Source organism: Enhydra lutris, unplaced genomic scaffold (assembly GCF_002288905.1).
Source record: "Enhydra lutris kenyoni isolate GAN:26980312 unplaced genomic scaffold, ASM228890v2 scaffoldscaffold58, whole genome shotgun sequence".
NCBI classification, from domain to species: Eukaryota; Metazoa; Chordata; class Mammalia; order Carnivora; family Mustelidae; genus Enhydra; species Enhydra lutris.
Window position 1 is genome coordinate 3955116 of NW_019154142.1, and position 12596 is coordinate 3967711.

The window sequence follows — 12596 nt, forward strand, 5'->3', positions numbered from 1 at the left end:
TCTCTCTCTCTCTTTCTCTCTGTCAAATAAATAAATAAAATCTTCAAAAAAAAAAAAAAAAAAGATATCAAGCCAGAAATTGGCTTAGGGTATCCTAATGAAAGGGTTCAGCTAAGTGGCAACCCAAATATAAACAAAGGAAACCAGCCTAAAACACATTAAGTATGTAGAACAGGCCCTTCATGATGGATAATCAAGGTGGATTAACCTTCATCTTGAATTACTGATATTAATGATCCACTGTGAGCCAAAGGATCTCTAAAATACTTTCTAATTGTGAAATATTATTCTGTCTTATCTATCAAATGTAACTGATGGCTTATCACTACGTATTTTACAGACGGCCTTGTGTGTTTTCCCACGGAAAGAAACTATTTCCACCACTGTCATCATCCAAAGGTGCCACCACTTTTATTTGTTTATCAGATCATAAGATGATACTGGCCCATTACCCTTGACCTAGTCAAACCTCTACAAAAGGCTTAATGATGCTATTTAGGGTGCATTTCCTTGCTGCTCTGTGCAGGTGGCTTTCGCATTGTCGCGTAGACAGTGATAGGAACATCAGTTACTGTCAGGCAATGACTTCCAGGGCATCTTCGGAGTTGCCTGAATAAAAGAGCAAATGACATGTGGTTAGATACTAAAAAGGAAATTTTTTCAGAGCAGCAGAGCTTGCGTATCAACGGTTTTAAATCATTTTGAAAGCTTTGAATGTCCCGATATAATTATAACAGAGTGGCATTGATGAGCCAAACATTTTAGACTTATGCTGCAAAGAAGTTCTGGTTGTTGCCATACATTTAGGCGCAGAAAATTCATAAATATAAAATAACCCTCTGTATGATCATTTTGAACGGTATGCAGTGATTGCTCAATGGCAAAAAGAGGAGTGGGGGGGAGTGCATAGTTGTAAACATAGTGATGATTCTACGGCACTTTATGCATACATGCACCTTAAAATCACTTCAAGTGACCTAAAAACTAGAATATTTGTGGAAAAATACAAAACTGAACATACTATTCCATATACTATTCAAATGCTGATTGAATCTCAGGTTTAGTATATGTGCTGCCGAAGCGAGCACTGAATCTCAGGTTTAAAAGAATCTCTAAACGACTTCTAGTCCCAAAATACATCTAGTGCTTGGATTTCTGTTCCAACATTCCCGCCAGATAATCACCTAACCTAAGACGTTTCTAAAGACAAGTGTTTAGTACTTCCCAAAATAGTACTGCATTCTTGAATAACTCTGATTTTTAAAGTACCTGACTTATTAAGCTCAAATCTGTGTTCTAAAAATTTCCAAGCCGTGAGAATGGAGTCTAACAATGTAGTATTTGATGGTTTGCTCTGGTAAGCAGCAGAAAAGTGGAACAAATCCTCTTTGTTATACTTTTCTCCAGTTTGCAGAAAATAATTTTGCTTTATAAAACATTCATACTCTGTATTACTGTCTTTCTGCTGAAAGTCAGATCAAAGCCAAAGTGACACTAAATCTGAGGTTGGGGACTTCTTAATATTTGTAGCCTTATGCTTGGCATACAGTAGCCTTAAAGATTTGCTTGTTCAAATGAATGCCATCTTTCTTGTAACTATCAAAAACAACAATAACAACAATCTAACTAAAAATGTACCCCCCTTCCCAAAAAAAGAACTGCTCTATCACTGAGACTTACAGAGGTACCAAAGACAGACTAGTGCTTAGAAAACCTGGAATCTGTTAATACTAATTTCATAACAGCAATGTTTGTTAATATTAATTTAATGGCCCTGGACTTTGTTCTTGCCAATATTGAACATCATCAACTCAAGCTTACATTGATAATAGCCATTACACATTTCCTCAGTCATCAGGACAAGCAGACCTTACCTAGTTGGTGACATCTCTTTCCCATTACAGGCAGCGCTGGAGCTCAGCCCAGATTCCAGCCCAACTGAAGAATCTCCACCTTCTACCGGAAACCTCCTTTGCTGGGTCCCAAACCGAAAAGGCATAATTCACTGAAAACCTAGATCAGAAAGTTAAAATAATGGCATGGGGCTGAGTTGTCTTCAAAAAGTTCTTTGGAGTCTTTAATGTTATTACTTTGTCACAGGTATATAAAAACATTCTGAAACTGACATTTTAAACTATCTATAAAAGTATATGAATGTTATATTATATAACTCCCCCTCACACACAATTTGAATGCTAGCAACAAATATAAAACAGCCATTAGATGGTAGAAGTAAATTGTGTCCTGTGGTTAACATTAGTGAAATCTCTTTCTGCTCTATTGGGAAAAAAACTAGCTTGCTTGAAGTGGGTGTTACAATCAACAAGCCTGAGCCCCTACTTCCAATCCCCAACTCTCTGCCAAGCCCTTCTCTTCCTTATAAGTAGAGCCGAGCCCCACATCCTCCATGATAGCTTCCCTTAACCCTGTCCTTGATGATCATTCGTCGGCACCTCCTCTCTATAATTACAGCATATTAGTTAAGAAAGTGGGAGAGTTCAACTATGTAATCCTAAGCAAGGTACTTAACCAAGTATGTTTCCCAAGGATAAATCTGGAATAACAGTAACTCCTTCCAGGATAATAGTGAGGATTAAAAAAGGTAATACCTATAAAATGCAGTGCCTAACACATAGTTCGTGCTCAATAAATGTTAACTATTAGTACCCAGCAGATGCTGCTGGGCATTATTAAATCTATGTACACATACACATACAATGTAACATATATATGAGATATAAGTATAATACACACACACACACAACTATATAAAATAAGCTCTTTACTGCCTACTATAGTGTCTACTTAGAACTCTTCCCTCACCCTACTGCTCCCCACTCCTTACTTGCTAAGACCAACTTATTCATTAAGTCTGAATTTACATTTTACTTGGTCAGAGAAGCCTTCCATAACCATTCCACTATAGATGTTTTCCTAGCACTCTCTGTTTTGGCTTTGGAACAGTTACCACTCTAATTCAGGATTTCTCTACTGTGACACGATGCACAGCTGGGGCCACATAGCTTTTTGTTGGGGATAGAAGAAGCTGGCCTGTGCTCTGTATGATGTTTTATACCATGAAGTCCTCACTACACACCAATAGCCCCCCACTCCCAAAGTTGTAACAAACAAAAATGTCTCCAGACATTCCCAAAATGTTCCCTGGTGGAGAGGGGAAGAAATCATCCCCTGTTGAGAACTAGTGACCTATTTTTTGTAAATGTTTTTGCTTAATCATTGCACCCCCTCCCCATTTCATGCCTATCTTTGTCACTACTGACTGAATCCTTAATATCTAGAACAGTGGCTGGCACACGGTAATTAATAACTATTTTATATAAATGTATATGTGTTCAACAAGACAGGAAAAATGAAATATGTCTTATAACTGTTTTTTATGCCTAGAACAGTATTCTATGCCTAATAAGTGTTTGTTGTGATAATAATAAAACTAAATTATTAAAGTTTAGGGATTTGAATATAATATATATTGGTTTTTATAGACTATGTGTTTCCTTTATCAAGGAAAAAAAGTGAAAGGCTCATTGATAAGTTAGTAAAACTACAGTAAAATCTATGGTTTAGTGTAACTATCTTATTTATGTAGGTATTAAGTTTTAGCTAATTCAATCAAGGATACATAGACTTACCAAAATAGGCTGAGTCTGATTCCCGTAGAGGTGAATAAATCAACTGCTTCTACTGACTTTCCATAGAAGGCTGGAATTGCCAAAGGAATGATGATCAAATGTTCCAGTGACACCCAGAAATTATTACATCAGAAGATTCTTTCACATAGTTTCCTACCTGCTAAAGAATAAAATGTCACAATTCATAGCTCCAGCACCAAGCTGAAACTCAACAAAAAATCTGTCTCTGAAGTTTGACAGTCTTATTCTTGTCACTGCCTTATTCTCCAACAATATGAAATATTTTAATCTATGAATGAATTTATTTTTATTCTAAACCTACAGTCTGTACAAAATCATGAGATTCTTCTCACTTTATATCCCAATTTCCTCACTATCTTCAGCTTCCAGTTTTTCCCTTAACTATTAATACAAACTAATCTAATGTAACTATATCCTCATCCCATACCAAAGGTCTCAAACTGTACCTTATAAATTTCTCTATGGCTCTTCCTATAAGGGATTCTTTACATCTTCTCCCTAATGTCTGGACTAACTCTTCTTTTCTATTCCCTCAAGAACCTTGAAATTCCCCAACGACAGAAATAAGGACAACTGAAAAATAAGAATACACCTTGTACTGTCCTCTGTTCTGTTCCCTGGACCCTGAGGCTCTCCTCTGTTTGTACCATCTTTGCCAAAGGAATGATGATCAAATGTCACGGAGACACCCAAAAATTATGACATCAGAATTCTTTCACATAGGCTCCTATCTGCTAAAGAATAAAATGTCTCAATTCACAGCCCCAGCAACAAGATGAAACTTATCTTCTGGACTGCCCTCCCTCTCCCAACTTATGTAGCAATAGCGTACCTCACTGAATAGAATACTAAGGTATAACCCTTAAGCCAGAACATTTCTCTTCAGCTAATCTTTTTCTTTCTTCAGTTTTCATAGTGGATGACAAACTTTTAAATGATACTAAGCATTTTTTTCATTTAATGAAAATCTTTTTTACTACCCACATTTTCTAAGTTCCCACTGTTCTGTTTTCATATGATTTACATTATGGGAAGTTGGCATTTTACATATATAAGTTGATGTTAGACAAAATCTTACCTCTACCTTCTTTTTCTTACTAGGGTGCCATGTGTGAATAGTTGATCACAATTTTAGCTTGGAGAAACCATTTAACTGACTGTGTCATAGTTAGACAAACTGAAATAATTGCTAGCCATTGTTAGCTAATGTAGCATTAGGACCTAAACATTTGATCCTTAGGGTGGCAAAAAATTTTAATAGTTTACATTTTCTAGTGGAGGTGATGTGGGAAAATGTTAGGTTTTGACAGGAAAATTAGGTTTGAATTTTAACACAATGTTAAGTCTGAGACTTTGAGCAAATCACTAAAAGTTTTCCTGAAAAAAATGGTGTGAATTTCTACATCATAGAGTTGTTTTGAGGAGTAAAAAAAATCTAATATGGAATAAAGCCAATGTCTGAGATACAAAAATTTCACCAGCACACATTTATCTTCATGCACAATTCTTGAAATCAGAGTGTTGAAGCATTTATTTCACTTTCTAGTCATTGATATATTTTTAAACTACAAAGTGAAGTATCTGCATGTGAAATATTCATAAATTCCTCTCTAATTTACTATGATTTTTAACTATTTATTTGGCACAAGTTGTACCAAGTTTCTTTTTTTGGTATGGGTGACACAATGAAATAAACCAAACAGTAGCCTTAATGATGAAACTTTCTAGCACTACAGTAATAATACATCACCAAAAAGAACCTGACTCTCCAGCAGATCTTCACAGAGAAATGGATGACTATATGAAGTATAGATATTTAGGCGGGAGCGGTGTTGAAGATGGTAAAATTTCTAAATACTCTCTTAATCCTCATAAACCTGACAGTAATAATAATCTTTCAACCCTCAGAATATTGATTCATGAAATGCAGGAAAGGAGTAATGCTTGAATTTGTCATATCCTAAAACAGCAGGTCTACCATGAGGAATTCATGTGTATAGCAAATATTTGCTGAGAATCCACCATGAGCCAGGCATACGTTAAGTGCTGAAGATAAAATATTGAGCAAGACACAGTGTCTATCCTAGTAGAGTTTACAGGTTAGGGTAGTGTATGCCCTAGACTAGGATATCAAACCTAAGTCTAAAGAATGAGTAGACATTAACTAGATGAAAATGGGTGGGAATTAGAAACACTGAGACAGCTGAGGATGGGACAAACAGAGGAAGCAGCATGTGCAAAGATCATGTGCCAGAGAGAAAACAACAGAAAATATGAAAGGCCAGCATAACCATAATAGAGAAAATAAAAAAGAAATAAGTTCAGAGAAGTAAGTAGAGGCTAAACCAAGCAGGAACAGGAACCCAAGTCGAAGACTTCATGAGCAAGGGAGCTCACAAAAGGATTTTAATCTTTCAGGAAATGTATTAGGTTTTCGTTGATTTTTTCTGTTAATTTTGTTTTCTACTTGATTTCTTCTCCAATCTTTAGTATTTCCTTTTTTTCTCTTTACTTTGGGCTTAATCTGTTTCTCTTTTTCTAGTATGTTAAAGCAGAAGCCTAGATCTTTGAGACCTACCTTCTTGATATAAGCGTTTAATTCTATAAATTTCTATCAAAGCACTACTTGAGATTCATTCCACAAATTTTGAAATGTTGTATTTTCATTACCTTCAGTTAAAAATTTTCCTCTTGGCTTCTTCTTTGACCTATGAGTTATTTAGAACTGTGTTATTTTGTTTTCAAATATATGGAAATATTGTAGCTAGTTCTTTTACTGATTTCTTAGAATCCATTGTTGGCAGAGAACATTCTTTGTATGATTATAATTATTTTACATTTATTGAGACTTGCTTATGGTCAGAATATGGACTATCCTGGTAAGTGTTCCACCTACCTTTGAAAAAAAAATGTGTTCTGCTGTCATGGAGTGAAGTGTTTGTACTACCATTGTAATTACTTGTTTGACAGAGTTGTTCAAGTCTTCTGAATTCTTACTGATTTCCTGTATTCTTCCTCATCAATTACTGAAATAAGGATGTTGAAATCTCCAAATATAATTATGAATGCATTGGTCTCTCCTTTCTATACTGCCGTTTTTGCTTCGTATTATTTTGAAGCTCTGATAATAGGTATATAAGTAGTTAGTAGTGCTATGTCCTCCTGATGAACTGACAACTATTATTAAAAACTATCCTTCTTTGTCTATAGTAATATTAGGTGCCCTGAAATCTACTTTTTCTGAAATTTATATAGATACTTTCTATTCATTAATGTTAGTGTAATTTATCTTTGCCTATTTTTTAAATTTTAACCTATTTGGTCTTTATATTCAATGTGGTTTTCTTATAAACCGTTTATAGTCGAGTCTTGCTTTTTCTGATCTACTCTGATGATCTCTAACTTTTAATTAGCATGTTTCAATTATCTATACTTGATGTGATAGATATAACTGAATTTGTATGCCCCCTTGCTATTTGTAGTCTATTTGTGCTGTTCTTTTTTCCCTTTTTTCTTATTCTGTTCTTTTGAAACAACTGAGTATATTTTATGAATCTATTCTGTCTTCATTACTGGCTTATTATTTTACAACTTTTTGTTTTCTTTTTGGTTACTTTAGGGTTTATATTACACATGTTTAACTTTTCTGTTTGCCTTAAATAACATTATGCCACCTCACATACACTAAAAGAACCTTACACTCAAAGAAACTCATACTAAAAGAACCATTTCCTGTCCCATCTTGTATTGTTTTATCATAAATTTTACTTCTACATGTATTGAAAATCCCACAACACATTATAAGTTTCTCTTTAAGCAACTATTTTTAAAGAAAATTTTTAAAATGATTGGTCTTTTATTTACCCACATATTTGTCATTTTCAGTGTTCTTGAACTCCTCCAGTAGGTCCAGATTTCCCTCCAACATCATTTTCCTTTTATCTGAATGAAGATTTTCATTTAACAGTTCTACTCTACTAGCAATTAATTTATTCCATTTTTGTATGTTTTTACTTCATCTCCACTTCTTTCATCTCCATATTTGAACAATATTTTTGCTGAGTATATAATCCTGTCAACAGTTTTGTTTTGTGGGCTTTTTTTTTTTTTTTTTTTTTTTAATTTGAGAGAGAGACAGTGAGAGAGAGCATGAGCGAGGAGAAGGTCAGAGGGAGAAGCAGACTCCCCATGGAGCTGGGAGCCCGATGTGGGACTCGATCCCAGGACTCCAGGATCATGACCTGAGCTGAAGGCAGTTGTCCAACCAACTGAGCCACCCAGGCGTCCCTTGCGGGCCTTTTTTTAAGTACTTAAAGATTTTGCTCCAGTTTTCTGACTTGAATTGTTTCTAAGTCTTCTTTTATTCTTAACTTTGTTTTTTTACATGTAGTGTATCTTTTGTTTTTTTCCTCTGAGTGCTTTTAAGATTTTCTTTAGTCACTGGTATTAATTTGATTAGAAGGTGCTTGGTATAGTTTTATTCCTGTTTCCTGTGTCTAAAGTTTCATTGAGCTTCTTAGGTCTGTGGGGTCATAGTTTTTATCACATGTGAAAACTTTTCAGACATCATCTCTTCAAGTATGTTTTTGTTTCCTCCTTCTGGAACTCCAATTATGATATATAAAGCTGTCTGAAGTTGTCCCATAGCTCACTGATCCTTTTTTGTTCTCATTTGGTTCTATTTTGGGTAGTTCCTACTGTTGAAATCTTTAAGTTCACTACTCTCTTCATTTGCAATGTCTAATCTGTTCTTAATTCCATCCAGTGTACTTTTCATCTTAGACATTGAATTCTTTTTTATCTCTAGATGTCTGACTTGGGTCTTTTATAATTTGTCTCTTCTTAATCTTTCCAAGCTATGCTTCCTTCTGCCTTCTTGAACATATGAAGTATAATTATGTTATTTTAATGTCCTCGTCTACTAATTCTTTCATTTGTGCCATCTCTTGGTTTGCTTTTACTGATTTCTTTTTAACCTCACTTGGAGTGTTTTCTACATCTTCACCTATCCTGCAATTTTTCATCTGATGGCAGACATTGGAAACTTTATGATGTTTAATGCTGGGTTTTATTTTAGTCCTCTAAGCACTTTCAAGTTTTGATCTGGGACACAGCTACTTGGATATAGCGTGGCCCTTTGGAGGCTTGATTTTGTGCTTTCCTAGTCTAGATCAGAAAAGCCATTCATCTATGGCTAATGTCTCTCCACTACTGAGGCAATATCCTTACTGTACTCAACACCCCCAGATATTAAAGGGCTCTTCCACTAAAAATACTGGGAATGTAAACTAGTTCCAGCCTTGTGTGAACCCCCAAAATTGTTCTGCCTCCTTCTTCCCAGTGGTTCATTCCTTAGTCTTGGGTAATTTCCCCACATGCATATACTGATCGGTACTCAGTTTAAGGCTCAGAGAAATTCCCTGAAGATCTCCAGAGCTTTCTCTATATACTCACCCTCTGGCACTCTGCTCTGAAAATTCTAGCTGCCTTGGTCCCACAGAATTTTCAGTTCTGTCTCCCCAACTCAGATTGGCTGTTGTGTTGTTTGAGCTCTATTCATCAGAAAGAAGTTAATAGGTCTAGTCCATACTCAAGGAGAGGGAATACTGTATTCTGATATCATGTATGAGAGTGCTTGTTATGTTATAAATGTTGTTCATCAAATATTTCTGGCTTTCTGCCTTCTGGAAATTGCAATTCCTGCCCCCCTATGATTACTCAGAGCTCATGTGACTAGGTTTGGCCAGTGCGTTAACAACAGCCATTAAATGCAGTGCAAGATCCTCCTGAGTTGTCTTTCCTTCTGCCAGAAAGACAAGAATGTACCAAACAGTGGTAGTTTAGCAATCTGGGTGCCCGAGTGAGGTAAACATAAAGCAACCACAGCAACCTCCCAAAAGACATGGATCTTGTGCAAAAATATAAACCTTTATTGTTTTACACCACTGACATTTAGGGGCTCGTTGTTACCACAACTTAGCAAAATTTATCATGACTTATAAAGACTTAGGTCCAGATTTAATAACTGCCATAACAAAAATCTAAAATATAAGTCACTAGCATAGTGGTCAGGCAGTTGAGGATGGGGCAAATAGTTAAACTGTTGCTGGAAGCTGAAAGGATAGTTATTTATGTTATTAATGGCAAATGTATTGGGAAAAACCTTTGCAAAACTCTTGTGATAACCTAGAAGATGGATTACTTACTAATGAACTTGAATTCAAGGGGAAGAAGTTAGAAGACAATGCTGGTAAAACATTGGTTGCTATGGTTATGTTTGTCAAGTTTTATTAAAGAGAGATGGGCTCAGAAATGCAGTGTGCCAACAGGAATAAAAATGGATAGAGCCCCCTCAAATTCTAATTATATTCAAGTGACAACCTGGAAAGTCAAAGGAGTATAACTTTCCTGGAACACATTTTATTCCCCCTCAGAACTTTGTAATATATTTTCAGTGTCTTCCAGTACTGAATGCGCTATAGGTGAGTCTAAGAAACCCTTATTGTTTTTTCTCCAAAATTCCCCCCACCCCACGCTGTTGCATTTGTTTCTTGCCTGGGTACCCACAGAATTCTTTAATTCTGAAAATTGAGTAACTTAACCAGGATATATCTTAGTGTTGACTGTTCTATAGAAACTTTTCTATGGAACATGATATATGCTTTTTAAATTGAAGTATAATTAACATACAGTGTTATATTAGCTTCAGATGTATAATACATTCAACATTTCTATACATTACTCAGTATTCATCATGATAAGCATACTCTTAATACTCTTCCTATAATTCTTAATCCTGTATCCTTTTAATCTATAGATTTTCTTTATCAGTAAGGACATTTCTTTTTCCATTTGCTGTGTTCTCTATTTTAGGGGCACTTATTAATCTCATGTCAAACCATCTTTGTTTCTTTCACATATATTCTAAGAGTTTTAATATCTTTGTCCTTTGCCTCAATATTCTCTGTGATTATCTCAAGCCTCTCATCAACATCAGTTATTTGATTTTTGGCTCTCTAATCTACCTCTTTGTGCTTCTAATTCTGTATTTCTAAAACCAATTCTCCTACTTACAGCTATAATTTGAAAGGTAAGTTATATTTTTTTCACTGTATCAAAGGAGGTATATTATAACTCCATTAGAGCTGTGTATAACCCTCCAGGATGGCCTAGGTTCTTCCTGCTGAGTTTGCTGAATATCTTAAATGGGGTATCGACTCATCTAATGAGGAGTGTATTCGACACCAGGCTATGCTCAAATATATGACTTCAGTGTGAGTTCTTGTAAAATATAAACTCTAAAAAGTTTTTCTGCTTCTACTGAGGTCCTGCAATGGCCAGTATACAAGGCTCTGCCTTGATTTTGAATCAGAATTGCCTCTCATTCTGATGCTCCCCAAACTGAAGTTATTAACGAGGCCTGTTAGGACTTTCTTAATTTAACTTGTTCCCATGTATGACCTGCATGGACTAACGACTTGGATCTCACCACTGTATGAAAGACTGAGCTTGCAGAAGCCAGACCACCAGATGAGCTGACACCATAACTCACTGGCACAGACCTACTAACACCACTGCCTACAAACTGGACCAAACTTTGCAAATTTGGGAAGCCCCAAGCTTTGGGACTTCAACATCAAGACGTGAAGTGAGGTATTGGTGGTTCCAAACTACACCTCTACCACTGACTCCACGCTCACTAATAAGCAGTTAAGAGTAAAATCTAGCAATTTCAAAACATTCTGGATTAAAAGTTACCTGTTAATCACAAGGGATATAAATACTAAAATTAAAAACATCCAAATGGAAATGTGGGAAAGCCTAAGCACTATAAACCAACCATCACAACTTCAAACTTACCAGCTATCAGAGAATGTAGAAATTATTTGTCTTGGTGGAGGAATAAGGTGTTCTAGTCAATCAAATATTATGGTTACTATCACCCCACACTAATTGCACATACACTTTATTTTTTTTTTTAATGGAGTTGGCTTCCTACAAAATCCTAAGATTTTGTAGTTCCTCACAATTTTGTGGAAATTATTAATTTCAGTGAAGAAGTTCTGGAGTTCTTAATTGAAGCCTGGTCTAACTTGATCAATAACAGTTTAGAGTGTTTTTCAATGCTTGACAAATTTTTGGTACTTGGTAATTTCCGGGAATGTCTTAGTCTTAGTCTTCTTCCTTCCATCTAATTGACATAAATCAAATGCCTAGTTTTAATGTCATCTCTTTCACTAGACTTGTTTACTGATCTACATCCTCATCCACTGAATCCTACAGAACTTACAATCAGCACCAAACAATAGAGTAAGACAAAAATTGTTTTAGTATTTCCTGTGTATCTAAGATTATAGGCTTCTTGGGGCTGGATGCATGTCTTGACTTCTTTTGAATACTCTGGAAGGCCTAAAAGTTCATGTCGGGAGTATATAGCTTCCACGAACACTGATTGTGTCTCTGAAGCGCTTTTATGTCGAAGTTTATCAACTGCCTAGTTTCGGTTGTAGCTTGACACCCCTATTTGTCTGGGATTACTGTGTGCTCGTTGACATTGTTTTCTGTTAGAAGAAAGGGCTTGCTGGAAAGACGCTCGAAAGCTGAGCGTCCCAAGGACTCTGATTAAACAGAATTTGACCCAACTCACAGGGTGTCGAGACTGAACAAAAACTAGGGCTCTCATAGGCCATAAACACTTTTAAAGACACACATTTAAAAATCCCACTCCACGGCCTAATTACCCGCCAGTTACCCCAGCTTCCGGAGCTGCCGAAGCTCAAAGATGTTGGCAAGCAGCAGGATCTACCGTCCGGAGGCCCATTCGCTATGGTAACAGTGGGACGCAAGTACCCCTGCGCGGCCTTCTGACGGAAAAACTTAGCTTGATTCTAGAGAAGAGCGTTGCGACGGCAGTGACTTGCGGCA

General features: G+C 36.1%; 1 protein-coding gene across 4 annotated transcripts; it reads right to left on the reverse strand.

Moving 5' to 3' along the window:
* Window positions 1-398: 398 nt before the first annotated feature.
* On the reverse strand, window positions 399-12561 carry LOC111158310 (family with sequence similarity 229 member B). Of its 4 annotated transcripts, none has more exons than XM_022520278.1 (4): window positions 12424-12561; window positions 3651-3807; window positions 1875-2013; window positions 399-609 (listed from the first exon to the last, which is right to left on the reverse strand). In XM_022520278.1, exons 3-4 carry the CDS (start codon window positions 1997-1999, stop codon window positions 492-494), a joined length of 243 nt encoding a protein of 80 aa, XP_022375986.1. In that variant the 5' UTR covers window positions 2000-2013; window positions 3651-3807; window positions 12424-12561; the 3' UTR covers window positions 399-491. The 4 variants fall into 4 exon arrangements, with proteins under 4 accessions (XP_022375986.1, XP_022375985.1, XP_022375987.1 ...); XM_022520277.1 differs by having other exon boundaries at window positions 3651-3810; window positions 12424-12530; XM_022520279.1 differs by having other exon boundaries at window positions 12413-12530.
* Window positions 12562-12596: the final 35 nt, after the last annotated feature.

What these genes read in the sequence shown, in the direction of transcription:
- LOC111158310 (XM_022520278.1), bottom strand. Translation starts at nt 1,999, where the DNA reads ATGCCTTTTCGGTTTGGGACCCAGCAAAGGAGGTTTCCGGTAGAAGGT. An exon ending in AAAGAGATGTCACCAACTAG is followed by an intron (nt 610 to 1,874) that starts GTAAGGTCTGCT and finishes TCTTTTATTCAG; the next exon opens with GCAACTCCGAAGATGCCCTG.